Below are 22656 nucleotides of genomic sequence, written 5' to 3'. Positions count from 1 at the left end.
TTTATATTGTGTGGTGTGTTTACCTCTCTGCCTCCTCTCTATTCCCCTGTTTCTCCGATGTGGTCAGTTCCTGGTCTAGTGTTGTGGTCATGTTCGGGTTAGTGTAGTTTATATTGTGTGGTGTGTTTACCTCTCTGCCTCCTCTCTATTCCCCTGTTTCTCCGATGTGGTCAGTTCCTGGTCCAGGGAAGACGAGGTGCTCCCCTCTCTACTGACGGCACTGCTCCTCCCTGGGCTGTTATCCGCTGACGTCCTCCCTCCTTTGTCCCCCCCCGTCCCTCCCGGGCAGGGCACGTCCGTGTGCTGCTTCAACGTCTGTAGCTTGGCGAGGGGGATGATGTCACAGGCCTGCGGGCGGTGCCAGACGGTGCGTTGCGTGGAAGCGTTGTAGTAGTAGAAGCGGGAGGTGTTGGGGTCGAACAGCTCCCACCACTGGTTGTCCCCTGTCCTCTTGATACGCACCCCCTGAGGGGGGTCCCACACACACTCTCCGGTGAGGAGGTTGGCGTACATGCGCTCCCGCGTGCGCGGCTCGATGATCTCAACCCACTCCAACCTGCAGAGGGGGACAGAGGAGGGGGGTTACAATATAACTTTATTGTCCAATGTCAATCGGAAAAGGACACATTTCTGATGCTGGAGGCCATGAGACATTGTAGAGTGGACTGAATCCACTGTACGGTGGTAAAACTGAACCGCTATGTAATATGGCATTATGACATCATTGACCTGCTATATGCCAATAACAACCCAGTGTAAAGCTTATATGAGCCTCTTTTCAGACATGACTTTTGGCTTCAGCGTATGAGCCTCTCTGCAGCTGGGAGTCTGCCTGTTAGCGTTTCTCTCCTCTCCTGTGTATGCCAGCTGGGTCAGATGTGACAACAACCTGCACCCAGGGGCGAAAATCTGATATCAACCTTGGAGGGGACAATTACATTACATTTTCTCAAGAGCAATTCCTGAGGGGGACACCAAAAGTAGTGCTGTAACACATAGCATACGTTGTTATATGTTAAATGTATATTGAGGAACCATAATTCCTACAACTGGATAATTGATAGGTACAGTAGTTAACTGAAGGGTTTTCCCAACTTGTTCAAATGTTTAAATCATTATAATTCTACTACTAATAATAGTTATAGCAGTGCTCCTTACCAGTCCAGTATGTATGCAGGTATTCGTACTTACAACCAGCAATATCAAGAAAGGTCAGTAGGTGACAATGGTACTGTACACTGTATGGGTGTAATTTTCATAAATACAATGAACATGGTGTGATCACATCTAAAAGAATCTCCATTGAGAACAATGACAAAGTTGGTCTCCGTATTGAATTGACCTTTTAATTTGACTTTTTCTGATACATTTATATAGTCATTAAATATGTGCACCTGGCCTGAGTCTAATACAATATCTTTGCAAGAACAAAAAGCTTAAAATAAGTACAGTTCTAAAAGCAAAATAACTACTTCAATGAAAAACCCAAATAAATCAAACAAAATATCCTTCAGTCAGTGTCTCAACTCTTCAAACAGCAGCTATGGACAAGTATGTCGCACAAAGTATGCAATTTTAAATAAAATAACATGAAATAAATAATTTGTAAGTGTACTGAAAACTACTAAACAAAAGAACAAATATCAATTACACCAGGGGTTCTCAAACAGGGGTCCATGGACTAATTGCAAGGGGTCTGTGAAATAAAAAAGTGTAATGAATGTAGTCAGTACCACAAGATTTCCAGTAAGTTTACATATAATATAGAGGGGGTGGAGGTCCCTGAGGACCGCTCAAAACCTTGCCTGCCTTGCCTCAAAATATGCAGGGGTTCCAGTACCCCAAAAAGGTTGAGAACCACTGCTATACACACTACTGAACAAAAGAACCGAGCATATGTTTGCGGGTTTCCTCAACAACACATCAGTTGCCACTTTCGCAATGCCCTCGCCTGTTGTCTCCGACACCCTGTATAGCCCAATAAACTCCTTGTGAGGGACATGGTCATTGTCAACATAACGCAGACAGACATTCTCCTGTTCAGCACCAGAGACATCTTGAGTACCATCAACAATTAATGAAAATTGTACAATCGGAAGAGACCTAATCTCAGCTGCAATGCCTCGAATGACTATTGGCCATGATGTTCAGAATTTCATTCTGTGCTTTGGGGCCTGTGTACATTGTGGTACGCTCTGTTAACCACTTCAGTAAAATGGGATCATCCTCTGCTGCCCTAAGTTTCAAAATCTGGTATAAATTCCCACTGTCATCCGTGTGGCCTCTAAAGGCTTGTCCCTGTCTTACTACATGCCGCACCGAACTAACAATTTTCATCAAGCAATGCCTTGCGTCATCCTGCTGTTTACCCCACGCGCTGGATAACTGGACACTGATTGGATTTAGCTGGTGTGCTGTTACAATTACAAAGTGGCGGTGGGTTTGGCAGTTTTGATGTGCTGTGAATTTTTCAATGGCTTTTCTCCAGTTCCTAAATCCTGCACTAATGAAGGCAGCATCTGCTCTTTGGCCAAAAGATGGCTGGCTTGAAAACCCTTGGCTACAGTGAAAACACAACACTCCTTTTATTGATGGATTATAATGTAGCCAGGGGAAATCGCGAAACCATCTCTCTTGAAACGTCAACACTCTGTTGGCAAGAGTTTGCGGTTCTATAAATTGTGGGTGTGGCTGATATGGTTTTGTGCCATCACTGTGGTAACTGGACAATGCTGTGCCACTGTCCCCTATACTGGTGCTGCTGGCAACAAGGGTGACACTTGGTCCTGCCGTGGCTGTGACACTGTCCTCTGAAGTCTCTCTCCCTGGCTCTTTCCCTTTCACCACCCTAACTGACTCACAGTCTGTCTCCTAGAAAATAAATAAGGTGTTTGCCGTACTCCTAACTACCGGTACCCAAAACTACACAATTAATCACAACAGCAATACCATTGCCGTAAACAAATCTTAGTTTAGTCACCAGTTTAAGTTGAGAGTGGGGGTATCCATGGCATTTTCCAATTATGTCCCTATTTTACAAGTCAAAAAAATTGAGAACCTTTCATAATGTTGCCAAACAAAGTCTCAACAAACTTACCTGAGACTCCCTGTCTCTGCCAATCTGTCCCTGCATATCTGTCCCCAGCTCTGCTGTCTGTGTGCCATCTGTTGCCTGCTCTGCCTAATGACATCATTGTGAAACATTTCCATTAGCATTTCACTTCTTTCTTATGAACATTTTATCAACTAGTCTTTGAGATTAGGCTACTAGAGTTCTTACTATGCGTTTTGGTGTACTGACAAATACTCTGATGTCCGTCTTCTTACTTTTTTCTGCCATTTTTCTACCTGGCTGGCTGGCCTAGCTGCACACACACACATTTACACAACACATGCTGCAACCTTTTGTACTTTTAATAGTTTGTTTCATATTGGCTGGCTTCCAACAATAGCTGAATTTGTAAAGCTAGCGAGCACCAATTCCGTTTCTGTGTGTTTGCTATAATCTTTGCTACCTGGTTAAATAAAGGTGAAATAAAAAAAAATAAAAAAAGTTCACTAGCGACAATTTATCTTTTGCAACGAGACCATTATATATATTTAAGACAATGGTAGAAGAGAGTGTAATTCTGTTCTGTTCAGTTTGGACTTCAGTTTATCGCTAACCTTATCACAGGGACGTCGAAGCACTACAGCTGCATGCTGATCTTGGAATGAACTGACGATAGCAAAGATTCCATCTTTGACGACGCCACATAAATGGAATAGGTACTAGCTAGCTTGATAGTTAATGTTTGCTTTAGTTTGCGCGCTAGCTCTGCAAATTCAGCTAGTGTGTGAACCCTGCCAACATAAAAATAAATAAATAACATTGCTATGGACCTGCTATGGATTGACTGGATTAACCTCACGTCAGTTATGTACATGTCCCTTTCGGACAGTAGGTACGTACCCTCTATTACCTTGCCAGCTAAAGAACTGGCAGTGGATCAAACCATTGTGAGGCAAAGGGCGGGGGGGGTCGCAATCTTTTGAAACTTAAAAACGCGCTATTAAGTGTCTATAATCAGCACAAGTGCTTTCATTGCGTATTATTAATATTATTGAAATTACATAGTTATGTTTACAGTGATATATTGGGGGGGACAAATCATATTTTTCCCAAGATGGGGGGGTCGTGTCCCCCCCGTCCCCCCTGGGATTTCCGCCTATGCCTGCACCACCCAGACCACACCGCGTAACACACAGACAACGTGCTAATGGCCCTGGGCTGGGCACTGCCAATTGCTTCTGAGGGTGTCTGGGTATGTGTGTGTGGGTTTGCATCTCTCAAATACAAAAGACACACGACCTCTCTTTCACACATCCTCTCTCTCATTCGCTCTCTCTCACCTCTTAGCTCTCTTGCTCTGTCAGACAGAGCATAATGTTATGAATGTATGAAGCTATAAGACAGGGCTGACCCCCCCCCCCCCCATCAGCAGACTGCCTACCCAGGGTCTCATGCTGCTGTAGCTGTAGGAGTATGATGGATGAGACAGTCGATAAAAATATCACTCTGGGGGCCTCTACAGCCCTCCTCGTCATTAAAATACACACAAACACACACACACGCACGCACACACACACTCCCTATCCCTACCATAGAGAGAGAGTACAGGAGAGTGTGTGTGTGCTAGACTGCTCTAGTATCTCGGGCTCTCATCATCACATCACAGCATAAGTACCACTCCTCTCTGTGTTATGAGCCCAAACATCATAGCCTGTTGGACGAGCACACTCAGCACACTCAGCACAATAAAACCCTGGTTAGGATCTGTACTTGGAGTAAAACATGTAATACTTGTATTTAACTTGTGTTATAAAACATATATATACAGTACCAGTCAAAAGTTTGGACACACCTACTCATTCAAGGTAGAATAATAGTGAAGACATCAAAACTATGAAATAACATATACGGAATCATGTAGTAACCAAAAAAGTGTAACAAATCAAAATCTATTTTAGATTTTAGATTCTTCAAAATAGTCACATTTTGCCTTGATGACAGCTTTGCACACTCTTGGCATTCTCTCAACTAGCTTCATGAGGTAGTCACCTGGAATGTATTTTAATTAACAGATGTGTCTTGTTAAAAGTTTGATGTTTGATGATTCCAGAGAATTGAATGTTCATTTATCTACCATAAGCCACCTCCAATGTCATTTTAGAGAATTTGGCAATACATCCAACCCGGCCTCACAGCCACAGACCACGTGTAACCACGCCAGTCAAAGACCTCCACATCCGGCTTCTTCACCTGCGGGATCGTCTGAGACCAGCCACCCGGACATCTGATTAAACTTTGGGTTTGTACAACTGAATAATTTCTGGACAAACTTTCAGAAACCGTCTCAGGGAAGCACATCTGCATGCTCGTCGTCCTCACCAGGGTCTTGACCTGACTGCAGTTTGGCGTCGTAACCGACTTCAGTGGACAAATGCTCACCTTTGATTGCCATTGGGATGCCGGGGAAGTGTGCACTTAATGGATGAATCCTGGTTTCAATGGTAGACAGCATGTATGGCATCGTATGAGCGAGCAGTTTGCTGATGTCAACTTTGTGAACAGCGTGCCCCATGGTGACAGTGGGGTTATGGTACGGCCAGGCATAAGCTCCGGACAACAAACACAATTGTATTTAATGGATGGCAATTTGAATGCACAGCGATACCGTGACGAGATCCTGAGGCCCATTGTCGTGCCAGTCATCCTCCGCCGTCACCTCATGTTTCAGCATGATAAGGCACAGCCCCATGTCGCAAGGATCTGTACACAGTTCCTGGATGCTGAAAATGTCCCAGTTCTTCCATGGCCTGCTTACTCACCAAACATGTCGCCCATTGAGCATGTTTGGGATGCTGTGGATCGACGTGTACGACAGCGCGTTCCAGTTCCCGCCAATATTCAGCAACTTCGCACAGCCATTGAAGAGGAGTGGGACAACATTCCACAGGTCACAATCAACAACCTGATCAACTCTATGCGAAGGAGATGTGTCGCGCTGCATGAGGCAAATGGTGGTCAGACCAGATACTGACTGGTTTTTCTGATCCACGCCCCTACCTAATTTTTCCCCAGTCATGTTGCATGTTGCGTTTATATTTTTGTTCAGTGTTTTACATTTGAGTAATTTAGCAGATGCTCTTATCTAGAGCGACTTACAGTTAGTGCATTCATCTTAAGGTAGCTATGTGAGACTATTTATGGTCAATATTATACTGCTGGCAGGTTAGCATGGTTTGGTAGAATTATCCTACTATTCCCACCTGGAGGCTAAGTCCATTACAGCCTTCTGAGCTGAGTCTGCACAGGGCTGCAGGTTAGCATCATAGCCATTCCCAGCAGTAGACTAGTCTATTTACCACCCAGCCCAGTCTGCAGCCTTGGAGTGTCAGAGAGTTAAGCTATCACAACACACACACACGCACGCACGCACGCACACACGCACGCGCTGCAGAGTAAATAAGCGACACACTCAAACATCTGTTGTATGTACGTGTTCAAGCATTAATTGGTACATACATGGAAATCTGCACACATACACATGCCAGGCAGGAATGTCAGTCTGCAGCTGTCATACTCCCACAGGGAAGCCATTACTGGGAGAGCTCCGAGATAAGTCCCACACATTCACACCTACACACACACCACACACACACACACCTCTGATAGCCAGGCTGATCCCTGACAGCTGTAGATAGTCAGTGGCATGCAGTAGGAATACAGTAGGAACATGACAGAGAGAGAGAAAGAGTGAGATATGGAAGAGGAGGAGAGGGAAAGATAGAGTGTGTGAGACGGGGGAGAGAAAGAGGGTGAGGGAGGGAGAGATAGAGGGAGAGGAGGAGTTGAGACAGAGGAAGGAGGAGAAGGTTGAAACAAAGAGAGAGAGAAAGAGAGAGAGTAGTGGTAAAGTATGCAATCGCTTACCAATTTGTGCATAGTTAAACAATTCCATAGGCAGCTCGCACAGATAGTGTAGGTGAAACAGTGGGTGGGGAGGTTTTCCCCAAACCCAGCTGATAAACAAAAGGAGATCACTGCTGTATCCCCTAACTATCTGTTAATCCATGTCGAATCTAATGCAATCAATGTAATTACAAAGGGAGGGTCATCTGTGACCACGACCACGCTCAAATCCACTTTATAACATGTTGGGCCACGCCTAGCCAATCACAGCCTGGATAGTTCCCGCCAAACCAATCACAGCCTAGATAAGCCCCGCCCAGCATATCACATCCTGGATAAGACACACCCAGCCAATCACAGCCTGTATAGGACACGCCCAGAGTCACGCCTCAGCCAACCACAGGCTGAATCGGTTTAGTCACTCCTCTCCTCTGTCTTTAAAGGCCAAATAGGATTCTGATCTCATACTGTATATCATCAAACACATCTGTTCTCACATCTGCCAGACAGACACACCGCTGACTCAACTGGGAATGCCTGGCTGTGTGTGTGTGTATTTGTATTTGTATTTATTATGGATCCCCATTAGCTGCTGCCCTAGCAGTTGCTTCACAGTCCCTGCTGTTCCATAAGGTGTATTTTTATCTGTTTTTTTAAATCAAATTTTACTGCTTGCATCAGTTACTTGATGTGGAATACAGTTCATTGTAGTCATGGTTCTATGTAGTACTGTGCGCCTTCCATAGTCTGTTCTGGACTTGGGGACTGTGAAGAGACCTCTTGTGGCATGTCTTGTGGGGTATGCATGGGTGTCCAAGCTGTGCACCAGTAGTTCAAACAGACAGCTTGGTGCATTTCAACATGCCAATACCTCTCATAAATACAAGTAGTGATGAAGTCAATCTCTCCTCCACTTTGAGCCAGGAGAGATTGACATGCATATTATTAATATTAGCTATCTGTGTACATCCAAGGTCAGATGCCCTTTTTGTGGCACCTGACTACACGACTGAACAGTAGTCCAAATGCGACAAAACTAGGGCCTGTAGGACCTGCCTTGATGATAGTGCTGTTAAGAAGGTAGAGCAGCATTTTATTATGGACATACTTCTCCCCATCTTAGCTACTGTTGTATCAATATGTTTTGACCATGACAGTTTACAATGCAATTACTCAAACCAGTGGCATGTCATTAGTAAAGATTGAAGCAAGTAATGGGCCTAGACACCTGCCCTGGGAAATTCCTGATTCTAAATGGATTATGTTGGAGAGGCTTCCATTAAAGAACACCCTCTGTGTTCTGTTAGACAGGTAACTCTTTATCTACAATATAGCAGGGAGTGTATAGCCACAACACATACGTTTTTCCAGCAGCACGCTATGATCGATAATGTCAAAAGCCGCACTGTCTAACAAAACAGCCCCCACAATTTTTTTGCATCAATTTCTTTCAGCCAATCATCAGTGATTTATGTAAGTGCTGTGCTTGTTGAATGTCCTTCCCTATAAGCATGCTGAAAGTTTGTTGTCAATTTGTTTACTGTAAAATAGCATTGTATCTGGTCAAACACAATTTATTTCAAAAGTTTACTAAGGGTTGGTAACAGGCTGATTGGTCGGCTATTTGAGCCAGTAAAGGGGGCTTAACTATTCTTAGGTAGCAGAATTACTTTTGCTTCCCTCCAAGCCTGGGACCCGCAGACAGGTGAGAGGATATGGGCTATTAGGGCTGGGCGATATGGCCAAAATATCAAATAACGGCATGAAAAAAAATGGGACGGTATGGCGATATTTGAAGGTATAAAAGTTCTACAATTTGCTTTATGAGTAGTGCGTGACACTAGGGTGGCAACATATATTCTAAATGATTTCAATGGGTCTTTCTCCATTCTGATTGTTTTATACTGTTCAATTCAACATAAAATAATTCTCTATTTTCATTCATTTCTGCATTTCCTGAACTCATTTGAGATAGTCTATACACTGCCACATAGGGCTGCACGATATGGGCAAACAATCTAGGCTTTATTTTTAACCAAATGTTGCAAATGCGATTTGACTTGCAATTTAGAGCAAAACATTTGGGTCGGATGTTGGAAATATAATGATTATTCTAATTCTATAGTTCAAATATTATAGTTGACACTGAATACAGTGTTGTTTGACATGACAACGAATGAAAATGTTTGCAGATTATTCCTTCAGTGGTATGTACAGCATATGTAAGTGTGTGTGTGTGTGTGTGAGTGTGTTGTGATCCTTTTTGTGAGCCCTCTAAACAGGATTTGAGGGGCTAGAGAGAGGGGGTACAGACAGCGGGAAATAAGGGGCATCAGCTCCTTTGCTCTCTCTTTCTAACCCCCTAATCAGATCAGATTCCCTGCAAACTGCCATCAGATAATCACATCACACACACTGACTGAGGGAAGAGAGGCACAAGACAGAAGGAGATCTGCAGTCATCAACACTATGACTGCTGATTGACTTTCTCCTCTCTCTCTCTCTCTCTCTCTCTCTCTCTCTCTCTATGTCTTTCTCTCTTTTTCTCTCTCTCACACTCACACAAACTGAACTGCTCAGTATAGGCCCGTTGCAAAGTCGTTTAGAGTTTGGGATGCCTTCAGTGTAAAATGGCTTTAACATTTGAGATATTTAGAGCTGACAAATATTTCTATAAAAAGCAAACAGATGATAAGCTGTGAGCTGAGGACTGGAAAGTCAAACTGTTAACAGTTATGTAAATGTTGCGCTGGGTGTGTGGGGGTATGTCTGCGTGTGCGTGTTAGTGTCAATGTGTGTGTGTGTGTGTGTGTGTTGATGCCTGGATGCATTTCTCTGCCGGTCAGACTGACTCATCAGGTTAAGAGCTTTCTGCTGGCAAGAAAATAAACAGGATTTCAAAGCTTCTACCACTCAAATCCAGCCCCCTCCCTTATACAGGTAGACACAGCAAATAGGCCTGTTCGTACACTTTTCAAATGTGTGTGTGGTGTATGTGTGCTACCGGCATAGTTTTGTTTCTCAATTTCGAGTTTGGTTCTCTTTGGGTGTGGGGTACTGATTGGAAACCTCCTCGTTGCAGGATGTGTTGCACCTGTTGTCCTCGTTAGTCTGAAGGCGTTTCACCTGTGCTAGCACAGCTGATATTGAAGGCTGCTGGCCCATTGCTTCAGCTTGGAAAAGAGATGTTGGAAGAGCTATACCTCTGTTTAGCGCTTTTGCTTTAGGTTGAACAACCTTTACCTTGGTGTTGTCCTGTTTGGGTTTGCTTCACATTTATTTTTACTCCCTACTGTACCCACAAAATAAAATACTAGTTTACTATAGAACACCACAGTACGTACTATGTTATTGTATAGTAAAATGTAGTATACTGTAGAATACTATACTACAAACTGTAGTATCCCCTGATCATATGTAGTACTTACTATATAATGTTGTAGTATCCTGTAGAATATTATAGTAAATACAGTATTATTTGCAAAGAAAACACTAGTAAATACTACAGTAATGTTAGCAAAAACACTACAGTCCACAAAATCACTACACTTTTTCACTTTAGTAAATACTACAGTATTTAATTTGCATATACCCTGCCCATTCCCATTCCCCCATATCACAATTTGTGCCACCCATAAGTGAGAAACCTAAATGCCAAGTATAGGCCATATGTTGTGTTACCTACAGGTTACAGAAAAGAGCAGAAGCTCTGAATTATCTGTTCAGAGCCCAATCCTGCCTACAGGTTAAGGAAATATGCTATTTTAGAATTTCTCTAGTGTTCCTGAAGGTGAAAGCCACCACTTTATGTCCAAGATAATAAAACAGAAACACTACAGTAAATACTACAGTATACTACAATCTGCAAAAACACTACATTAATCACTATAGTATATACTAGTTATTTTACTACTATAGTTAACTGTAAATATATCAGTATACTACAGTAATAAATACTACTAATGTACGCAAAGACACCACAGTGAGTACTACAGAAAAGTCTGCAAAAACACAACATTGAATACTTTGGTATTTATAACATAGTAGATTTTTTCATGTGGGTATCCTAAACTGGTGTGTTTTTATTTTAATTCAGTGGGTGTCCATTGTGGAGATCTTTTAAGACCCAACCGAAGTCCAGCGCTCAGTAGGCCTCCCATGGTGTCTTTCAGAACCCATTTTAAAACTCCACCTGTTTCGTTTTGGTTGTCAGTGGCTCATGTCTTCCCTTTTTCTGTTGAGCGACAATTTTTGGTTTCTTATTGGGGAACGTAACAGTGCGCTTGTGTACTCTTCCATGCGAGGCTTCAAAGGCTGAAGATCAGTGTGATGTGTGCTCTGTATTGTGTTAGATCTCTGTCAGTCGCTCCAGATGCAGTGTGTGATGGTTATATTAGGCACCATATGAAGCACTGTGCAGTCCTATCATTGGTCTTAGTCGTGTGTGTGCGGGTGTAGCGAAATGCTGGTGTTCCTAGCACCAACAGTGCATTAAAATCAAACAACACAACAATACACACAAATCTAAAAGTCAAAGAATGCAATTAGGAAATATACAAATATTAGGTCGAGCAATGTCGGAGTCTGATGTATATATATATACATACACAGTGCCTTCGGAAAGTATTCAGACCCCTTGTTACGGTACAGCCTTATTCGAAAATGTAAGAAATCGTTTTTCCCCCCTCATCAATCTAAACATAATACCCCATAATGACAAAGCAAAAATAGGTTTTAGAATATTTTGCTAATTTATATGAAATAATAAAAAACAGAAATATCACATTAAGATAAGAATTCAGACCCTTTACTCAGTACGTTGTTGAAGCACCTTTGGCAGCGATTACAGCATTAAGTCTTCTTGGATATGATGCTATAAGCTTGGCACACCTGTATTTGGGGAGTGTCTCCCATTCTTCTCTGCAGATCCTCTCAAGCTCTGTCAGGTTGGATGGGGAGCGTCGCTGCACAGCCATTTTCAGGTCTCTCCAGAGATGTTTGATTGAGTTCAAGTCTGGGCTTTGGCTGGGCCACTCAAGGACATTCAGAGACTTGTCCGGAAACCACTCCTGCGTTGTCTTGGCTGTGTGCTTAAGGTCTTTGTCCTGTTGGAAGGCGAACCGTCGCTACAGTCTGAGGTCCTGAGCGCTCTGGCTAGTCTCCCAGTCCCTGCCTCTGAAAAACATCCCCACACAATGATGCTGCCACCACCATGCTTCATCGTAGGGATGGTGTCAGGTTTCCTCCAGATGTGATGCTTGGTATTCAAGCAAAAGAGTTCAATCTTGGTTTCATCAGACCAGAGAATCTTGTTTCTCATGATCTGAGAGTCTTTAGGTGCTTTTTGGCAAACTCCAAGAGGCCTGACATGTGCCTTTTACTGAGGAGTGGCTTCCGTCTGGCCACTCTACCATAAGGGCCTAATTGGTGGAGTGATGCAGAGATGGTTGTCCTTCTGGAAGGTTTTCCCATCTCCCCAGAGTAACTCCAGAGCTCTGTCAGTGACCATCGGGTTCTCGGTCACCTCCCTGACCAAGGCCCTTCTCTCTTGCTCAGTTTAGTCGGGCTGCCAGCTCTAGGAAAAGTCTTGGTGGTTCCAACCATCTTCCATTTAAGAATGATGGAGGCCACTTTGTTCTTGGGGACCTTCAATGTTGCAGATATTTTTTGGTGCCCTTCCCCAGATCTGTGCCTCAACACAATCCTGTCTCTGAGCTCTACAGGATGCACCTGAGCTCAATTTCATTACGTACCTATTTGAAGGTTTGTGTTGAATTTGAATAGGGGTTTTAGGGTGGCGCTAAAGTTAAGTTTGATGACATGCTGTCTTTTAGGGAGTCCCGTTCATTTTCTTCACCTGTGCACAAACAAGAGCAGAAAGAGAGGCATGCAGGAATGTCGCATCTCAATTTGGGTTAGAGCATGTCATTTGCAAATGAGTTTAATAGATAGAACACGTGAGTATTTAGGACATTCGTTATTGACACGTGTTATTGCACACATGAGATTTCACAATTATTGAACTCACAGCTCTCATGAATAGGCTGGCACAGCAAATGCATTTCAAAACGTTAACACAGCAAACGTGAGAGCAAAAAAGTGAAAGCTGTCAGCAGGTGACGGGTTTCCTTGTGTGAATGCAGATCAGAGGTTGGCGTAGTGGTATTATTTTTAAGATTCTGCACATCAAAATCTTATGCAATTCATTATTGACTGATTCAGTGATTCATTATTGATTGATTCAGTGTTTGTGCTGTTGATGTCCACATTGCTATTAGCACAATACTCATGAATAACGAAGGTTTCTTACAAGTGTATATAGATAAGCATGTTTTTAATCTGCGAGAAAACCAAAGTCAAATTGGGATATAATTTTAGGCCAACGAGACAGTTTCCAAGTTACAAAATTGTCACATTCGTTTGTATAAACGGACCAATGCGCAGCGAATGTTGAGTTCCACATAATTTATTATAAAGTGAAACTTAACAAAACAAACAATAAACGAATAACAAACCGTGACTACAGAGACTTAAAACATAAGTTAGTTGAAATCAAATCAAATAATTTAAATATAGTAAGACATTGTTAGTTTGGCAAAAAAAAACTAAACCAACATATTTGTGGGTTAAATATTTTGTCCAATGGAAAATAATTGCAAAAAAGGCAGATGACCTATGTAGCAAATTAGGCTAAAGTATCATTTGAGGGCTCACTAATGCAATAAAGTGAGTAGAAAGTAAACAAAATGGACACTAAATTGTTTGTCTTTCACAGATACCATTTAAAACAATCTCAGACACGTAATAAATTAACACAATTAAGTTGAGTTATTCTTTTTAAATACATTGTTACTTTGGCAAAAACATATAACTCAAAACAATATCCCATAAAACACAGGTGAAAAAAGGCTACCTAAATATGATCCCCAATTAGAGACAATGATTACCAGCTGCCTCTAATTGGGAATCATACACAATCACCAACATAGAAAAACAAACCTAGAACCCCACATATAAATAATAACCTAGACTAAACCCCTAGTCACGCCCTGACCTACTCTAACATAGAAAATAAAGGCTTTCTATGGTCAGGACGTGACAAAACTTCTCTGGTAGAATGCCTTGCTTTTATTTCATCACTCACAACCGTAAGCTATTTTCTGTAATTAACCTGCCATTAACTTGGAAATAATGATCTTCTTGTAAGTTTATTTTCCTGTAATAATAAATTCAAATTAGCTAAAGTTAAGACGTTAGCTAGCTTAACGTTAGCTAGCTAGCTAACAAGCTAGAAACCAACTTTCTAAACAATGTTTTGGTTACTTTTAGTTGCCTGGTTTGCTAAATTCATTTTTAAACAGATTGGTTTATTTGTGTTAAAATACACCAGTTATGCTATTCTGGACCACTACACTGCTCATGTCATGCAGCCTGTTGTTTTTGTGGACCGACAACGACACATTTGACGTCTGACTACAATAGAATGTTCATGATGTCACTGCGACAACTGTCTACAGATATGTCAATAGAAGTAGTATAAACCAGCCTTTATTTAGTCTTGAAATCTTTGGTTGTTTAGTACACTACCGTACTCACTCTGTTTAGCACATGGCCTCACATGTGAATCCTTAAAGAGAGAGTGTGAACAATGCTGAATGGGTGTAGACAAAGAAAAGCTCTCCAGCAGGTGTACCAAAACATTGAAGGGCCATTTTCTCAAAAGTAGGGTTACACGTGTATCAACTTTCAAAGCAGAATTTCTTTCCCATTGTTTCTCAACTGTATTGTATGTTAAACCATTTTCTAGCTCCGAGTGTCTACTTTTTTGACCAATGTTAAAATACAGAAAATGAAAATGAACTCATCCTCACCACTCTATTGGGATATGCATCGGCACGTAAGGAACTCATACTCTTGTATAAGCCTTATTCAGTGCTCAACCTTAACATATGTTGATAAAACAACAGAACAGATTAACCGGAATTACATTTACTCTCACTGGTGGCCAAAAATAACTATTTGAAAGCTACGCCCCTAGTAAGCCACACCTCCAGTCTTCTGATCTTACCCAGGGGATAATAATTCAATAACCCAGCATCAACAACCCAACTTAAAGAAAACAATGTTTTTTTTGTGACTCAACTGGCTGGGTTGAGTCTGGCTGTCCAATATTTACCCAAATTGGATTGTTTTTAACCCAGCATTTTTTGTAGTGTACCGTCAAACTAATAAATAGCCCAAGCATTTATTTGCATAAATCACTGAATACAACAAGCGCTAATTAAAGACAGGCTTCTATTTGAGCCAGGTGTCTATTTCCTTAATGCAAACAGCTTTTGCTCATTTGCATAGTTAATGTTTTAATTCCAGCATTCACTTCCAGCATTTTAACAATTTTCTTCATTTCCTGCATCAATGTGTTATTATTTACACACTGTCACATTTTGTTTGTCTTAGTATGCCTCTATTAATAAAAAAATAAAAAATCCTTGACAGAATAATTATTCTCCTCTTTGACTGTGCAATTTTGGCAGTTCTTACTTCTGCCACTAGAGAGCGATCAGACGATAGGGGTCTGTCCTCACAAAGTTGTTGACTGTTTCTGTGCTTGCCAGTTAGCTAGCAATTCTCATCTGTTAGCAGCTAATGGCTAGCAGTTTCTTACTGCTGATAAAAATGGATGATTGGCATAAATATTTAGTCATTATTGAAAGAAATAATGACATTGTTTGACATTATACTGCATTGTTAGGAGCTAGTAACATAAGCATTTTGCTGCACGCGTTATAACACCTGCTTAGTGTATGCAACCAATACACTTTTATTTGATTTGACACACACACTCTTAAGGGGAGAACAATACGGGACTCAGAGATGAGTTCCACTTTCATACCAGATGGGCTCTCTAGGATTACACACTGTAGGAACACACGTCTTTGAGGTCAATAGATTCCTGGGTGATAAGTCTCCGTCTCTGAAAGTAGACTACAGCAAGGGACCATGCACACATACAGGACGTGCGCGCGCGTGTGTGTGCGTGTGTGCGTGCGTGCGTGATGTGTACTGCATGTGTGCATGGTCCCTTGCTCTAGTCTACGTTCAGAGACGGAGACTTATCACCCAGGAATCTATTGACCTCAGCCAAAGCCCCAGTAGATTACTGTTACTCTACCACAGAGCTTGCACTCCCTCTCACAATGGACATAGAGTGTGTGTGTGTTAGAGTCCTGCACAGGTCAGTTTTTGGGATGATGATAGGATCCCAAATTCACACAACCAGTAGGCCTAGGCGATTATTATTTTATATATTTTTTTTTAAATGTCGCTTAAAATGTTGATAACCGATTATTTCTTCACATTATAAGGGCAGCAATGTGCACAAGGCAGTAGGCTACGTGCACATTTTTGTTCCATAATGCAATTAGGTTGTCAATAACGCTCTGCACATGCGAGCGGTTTCACGTGACAGAGATGAAAGTATCCATTCAACATTTTAAAGAGGGGAAATAGAAAGATAAAACAACTAGCATGGGTTGCTAATATGACTAGGATTTTGTCTTTGGCTACCCGGTTAATGAACAAAAAGTTGATTTGAAAACCAATAGAACATGAGAGAAAGAGGCAACTGGATGCAATGTGGAAGTCTTTATAAAATAATTGGCTCAATGATATGGTCGGATTTTGGTTATAGGCTACTTTGAAGCAAGGTAAGACGTGCCTCATAATACGAAGTAAAACCTTCAGGTTTCAAACAATTAAGCATACGTTTTCAAAATGCATACTGCCTCCAGCTCATTTTAAAGTGGTGTGTGACAATGATGAAACCTGCCTTCTGTTGCCTATAGACAGGGTTGCCAGGTTCACAGTTTTTCTGATGAAAATGTATTGGTCGCGGGTGGCGGGTTATTGGGATACTTCTAAATTGCACCACGGCCGCCATGGCATTTATCTTTAAAAATATAAATACAGTACCAGTCAAAAGTTTGGACACACCTACTCATTACAGGAGTTTTCTTTATTTTGACTATTTTCTACATTGTAGAAGAATAGTGAAGACATCAAGACCATGAAATAACACATATAGAATCATGTAGTAACCAAAAAAGTGTTAAACAAATCTAAATATATTTTATATTTGAGATTCTTCAAAGTAGCCACCCTTTGCCTTGATGAAATGTTTGTACACACTTGGCATTCTCTCAACCAGCTTCATGAGGTAGTCACCTGGAATGCATTTAAATTAATAGGTGTCCCTTGTTAAAAGTTAATTTGTGGAATTCCTTTAATTCTTAATGCATTTGAGTCAATCAGTTGTGTTGTGGTAAGGTATGGGTGGTATACAGAAGATGGCCCTACTTGGTAAAAGACAAAGTCCATATTATGGTAAGAACTGCTCAAATAAGCAAAGAGAAACGACAGTCCATCATTACTTTAAGACATGAAGGTCAGTCAATCCGGAAAATGTCAAGAACTTTGAAAGTTCAGTCGCAAAAACCATCAAGCGCTATGATGAAACTGGCTCTCATGAGGACTGCCACAGTAAAGAAAGACTCAGAGTTACCTCTGCTGCAGAGGATACGTTCATTAGAGTTACCAGCCTCAGAAATTGCAGCCCAAATACATGCTTCACCGAGTTCAAGTAACAGACACATCTCAACATCAACTGTTCAGAGGAGACTGTGTGAATCGGGCCTTCATGGTCGAATTGCTGCAAAGAAACCACTACTAAAGGACAACAATAATAAGAAGAGACTTGCTTGGGCCAAAAAACACGAACAATGGACATTAGACCGCTGGAAATCTGTCTTTAGTCTGATGAGTCCAAATGTTTGATTTTTGGTTCCAACCGCTGTGTCTTTGTGAACAGATGATCTCCGCATGTGTGGAGAGTTCAATAAGGGTGATTTATATTTTCTCTTGTGACATATCCTTAAACTTGAAAGAATTATTATTTTGATGGAAAACAACATTTTGGTTTTTAGCCTACGTCATTAAAAAGTATGTAGTATGCCTTCTTAATTTGCGCGATAACGTTATGGAAAAAGGGTTTTATGGATAAATGTGGCAACATTTTTTGGCTAGTTTTCAGGCCTTGTGGGGGGGGTTTTCAGAGGTCATTGGCCTGTACATTTTAGGTAGACCTGGCAACACTGCATATAGATGGAATTGAACGGTAAATGGAAAGCGCACTTCAATTAGGCTACAAGTTGAGAAATAAAAATATGAGCTCTTTTTAAATGCTAGCTATCAAAACTGTTTAAGTTTGTTTCCCCGTTTTCTCCCCAATTTTGTGGTAGCCAATTGGTAGTTACAGTCTTGTCTCATCGCTGCAACTCCCGTACGGACTCTGGAGAGGCGAAGATCGAGAGTCGTGCATCCTCCGAAACACGACCCCACCAAGCCACACTGCTTCTTGACACAATGCACACTTAACCCGCAAGCCAGCCGCACCAATGTGTCAGAGGAAACACTGTACACCTGGCGACCGTGTCAGTGTGCACTGCGCTCGGCCCACCACAGGAGTCGCTAGTGCGTGATGGGACAAGGACATCCCTGCCGGCCAAACCCTCCCCTAACCCGGACGACGCTCGGCAATTGTGCACTGCCCCATGGGTCTCCCGGTTGCGGCCGGCTGCGACAGAGCCTGGACTCAAACCCAGAATCTCGAGTGGCACAGGTAGCACTGCGATGCAGTGCCTTAGACCACTGCACCACTCGGGAGGCCCTCATCAAAACGGTTTTTAACAGACGATTGCATTTAGAATTGTTGCACAATGATTGGGCTCATTAAAGCACGTTTCACTCCAGCAGCAACACACAATCTGTTTGAGGAGCTGTAGTAACAGCTCTCACGCTGTCTGACAGATTTTCAGCTGAAACTAGACTCTGTGTCTGTATGCTGTGTGCGTGTGATGAACAAGATACATAACGACTAACGGAAATACAGACCCGGCAATTTAATTCCACTAAATTAGGCCTATGCAAATTAATCCACAGACCGATAAGCATGATCACTCAAATGTATTTACATCGACTGGTATTTCCATCAATGACTAGTATAAAAAGCATTATTTGGCAATGGGATTTTTGTTTTCTCTTGGACAATTGGCCGGTGGCAATATTATCGGCTTTTTATATTTGGGGGGGGGGGGGGGGCAAAAGCCGGCTATTCCTGGCTAGAGGAAACACTGACACACACATACACACAGACGCACACACATATCCACTCCAGTCACGTATAGACACATGAGACTCAAGCCTACTAACAGTCTATCTAGGTTGAATAAATGAAGCTGGTCTTCACTAGCTAATAAGGCCCACAGTGAGTGACCTTCATAAAGAAGCCATTATTAGAACAGATTGACTGGGAGACTTCCTACAGTAGATCCCGTCACTATTGAAGGGTCTATAGCAGGGCTGTTCAATTCCAGTCCTGGAGAGCAGAAACTACCTGGTAGTTAATTGCACTCACCCCAAATTAAATGTTATGTGTCACGTGCTTCGTAAACAAACAGGTGTAGACTAAGAGGGAAATGCTTATGGGCTCGTCCCAACAATGCGAGTAAAATAGAGAGTAAAAAAGTTTTGGGGAAATAAAATGAATAACATGAGGAATGTACAACGAGTAACAATAACCTGGCTATATACACGGGGTACCTGTAACGGCTTTCTTCCAAGGGTGAATGAGAGGACCAAAATGCAGCGCGGCTAGTGTTCAACATGTTTAATAACGAACAAGTGAACACTACAAACAACAAACAAAATAACAAACCGTGAAAACCGATACAGTCCTATCTGGTGCAGAACACAAACACAGAGACAGGAAACAAACACCCACAAAATCCCAACACAAAACAAGCCTCCTATATATGATTCTCAATCAGGGACAACGATTACCATCTGCCTCTGATTGAGAACCATATTAGGCTGGACATAGAAACAGACAAACTAGACACACAACATAGAATTCCCACCCAGCTCACGTCCTGACCAACTAAACACATACAAAACAACAGAAAACAGGTCAGGAACGTGACAGAACCCCCCCCTCAAGGTGCGAACTCCGGGCGCACCCCTAAAACTCAAGGGTAGGGTCTGGGTGGGCATCTGTCCGCGGTGGCGGCTCCGGCGGTGGACGAGGACACCACTCCACCACTGTCTTTGTCCCCCTCCTTAGCGTCCTTTGAGTGACAACCCTCGCCCACGACCTTAGCCTAAGAATCCTCCCCAAGGCCCCCACATGATTTTGGAGGTAGCTCAGGACAGAGAGGTAGCTCAGGACAGAGAGGTAGCTCAGGACAGAGGGGTAGCTCAGGACAGAGGGGTAGCTCAGGACAGAGGGGTAGCTCAGGACAGAAGGGTAGCTCAGGACAGAAGGGTAGCTCAGGACAGAAGGGTAGCTCAGGACAGAAGGGTAGCTCAGGACAGAAGGGTAGCTCAGGACAGAAGGGCAGCTCAGGACAGAAGGGCAGCTCCGGACTGAGTGGCAGCTCCGGACTGAGTGGCAGCTCCGGACTGAGTGGCAGCTCCGGACTGAGTGGCAGCTCCGGACTGTAGGGCAGCTCATGACTGTAGGGCAGCTCATGACTGTAGGGCAGCTCATGACTGTAGGGCAGCTCATGACTGTAGGGCAGCTCATGACTGTAGGGCAGCTCATGGCTGGCTGACGGCTCTGGACGCTCATGGCTGGCTGACGGCTCCGGCAGATCCTGTCTGGTTGGTTGGCTCCGGCAGATCCTGTCTGGTTGGTGGCTCTGGCAGATCCTGTCTGGTTGGCGGCTCTGGCAGATCCTGTCTGGTTGGCGGCTCTGGCAGATCCTGTCTGGTTGGCGGCTCTGGCAGATCCTGTCTGGTTGGCGGCCCTGGCAGATCCTGACTGACGAATGGCTCTAGCGGCTCCTGACTGACGAACGGCTCTGACGGCTCGGGACAGACGGGCGGCTCTAACGGCTCGGGACAGACGGATGGCTCAGACGGCGCTGGGGAGACGGATGGCTCAGATGGCGCTGGGGAGACGGATGGCTCAGATGGCGCTGGGGAGACGGATGGCTCAGATGGCGCTGGGGAGATGGATGGCTCCGATGGCGCTTGGCAGACGGCCAGCTCAGACGGCGTTGGGCAGACGGACAGTTCAGACGGCGTTGGGCAGACGGGCAGTTCAGGCGCCGCTGGGCAGACGGGCAGTTCAGGCACCGCTGGGCAGACGGCAGACTCTGGCCGGCTGAGACGCACTATAGGCCTGATGCGTGGTGCCGGAACTGGAGGTACCGGGCTGAGGGCACGCACCTCAGGGCGAGTGCGGGGAGCAGGAACAGGGCACACTGGACTCTCGAGGCGCACTATAGTCCTGGTGCGTGGTACCGGAACTGGAGGTACCGGGCTGAGGGCACGCACCTCAGGGCGAGTGCGGGGAGAAGGAACAGTGCGTACAGGGCTCTGGAGACCCACAGGAGGCTTGGTGCGTGGTGCCGGAACTGGAGGCACTGGGCTGGAGACACGCACCATAGGGAGAGTGCGTGGAGGAGGAACAGGGCTCTGGAGATGCACTGGAAGCCTGGTGCGTGGTGTAGGCACTGGTGGTACTGGGCTGAGGGCACGCACCTCAGGGCGAGTGCGGGGAGAAGGAACAGTGCGTACAGGGCTCTGGAGACGCACAGGAGGCTTGGTGCGTGGTGCCGGAACTGGAGGCACTGGGCTGGAGACACGCACCATAGGGAGAGTGCGTGGAGGAGGAACAGGGCTCTGGAGATGCACTGGAAGCCTGGTGCGTGGTGTAGGCACTGGTGGTACTGGGCTGGGGCGGGAAGGTGGCGCCGGATATACCGGACCGTGAAGGAGAACACGCGCTCTTGAGCACCGAGCCTCCCCAACCTTACCAGGTTGAATGGTCCCCGTAGCCCTGCCAGTGCGGCGAGGTGGAATAGCCCGCACTGGGCTATGCAGGCGAACCGGGGACACCACCTGTAAGGCTGGTGCCATGTACGCCGGCCCGAGGAGACGTACTGGAGGCCAGATATGTTGGGCCGGCTTCATGGCACCCGGCTCGATGCCCAACCTAGCCCTACCAGTGCGGCAAGGTGGAATAGCCCGCACTGGGCTAAGCACGCGTACTGGGGACACCGTGCGCTCCACCGCATAACACGGTGTCTGACCAGTACGATGCCCTCTCACTCCACGGTAAGCCCGGGGAGTTGGCTCAGGTATCCAACCCGGCTTCGCCACACTCCCCTTTATCCCCCCCCCAAGAAATTTTTGGGTGAGCCTCTCGGGCTTCCAGCCTCTCTTACGTGCTGCCTCCTCAATCCACCGCTCCTGGGCTGTGGCTGCCTCCTTCTTCTCCCGAGAGCGGCGATTCTCTCCAACCCTTCCCCAGGGTCCTTTTCCGTCCATGATCTCCCAAGACCATTCCTCCTGTGTCCAGTAGTCCTGTGTACTGAGCCGCTGCTGCTCCCCGTTGCTACGCTGCTTGGTCCGGGTTTGGTGGGTGTTTCTGTAACGGCTTTCTTCCAAGGGTGAATGAGAGGACCAAAATGCAGCGCGGCTAGTGTTCAACATGTTTAATAACGAACAAGTGAACACTACAAACAACAAACAAAATAACAAACCGTGAAAACCGATACAGACCTATCTGGTGCAGAACACAAACACAGAGACAGGAAACAAACACCCACAAAATCCCAACACAAAACAAGCCTCCTATA

General features: G+C 44.3%; 1 protein-coding gene across 4 annotated transcripts in view; it reads right to left on the bottom strand.

Moving 5' to 3' along the window:
• The window catches only part of LOC139578660 (rho GTPase-activating protein 39-like), a 150353-nt gene that overhangs the window by 47330 nt on the left and 80367 nt on the right, over positions 1-22656 (bottom strand). For all 4 annotated transcript variants that reach the window (XM_071406573.1, XM_071406575.1, XM_071406574.1 and 1 more), the window contains exon 2: positions 131-556. In XM_071406573.1, coding sequence (XP_071262674.1) covers positions 131-556 — 426 coding nt within the window. The remainder of the gene's footprint in view (positions 1-130; positions 557-22656) is intronic.

This window comes from Salvelinus alpinus, chromosome 6, assembly GCF_045679555.1.
Source record: "Salvelinus alpinus chromosome 6, SLU_Salpinus.1, whole genome shotgun sequence".
In the NCBI taxonomy this organism is placed as follows: domain Eukaryota; kingdom Metazoa; phylum Chordata; class Actinopteri; order Salmoniformes; family Salmonidae; genus Salvelinus; species Salvelinus alpinus.
This window is presented reverse-complemented; position numbering and strand designations above follow the sequence as displayed.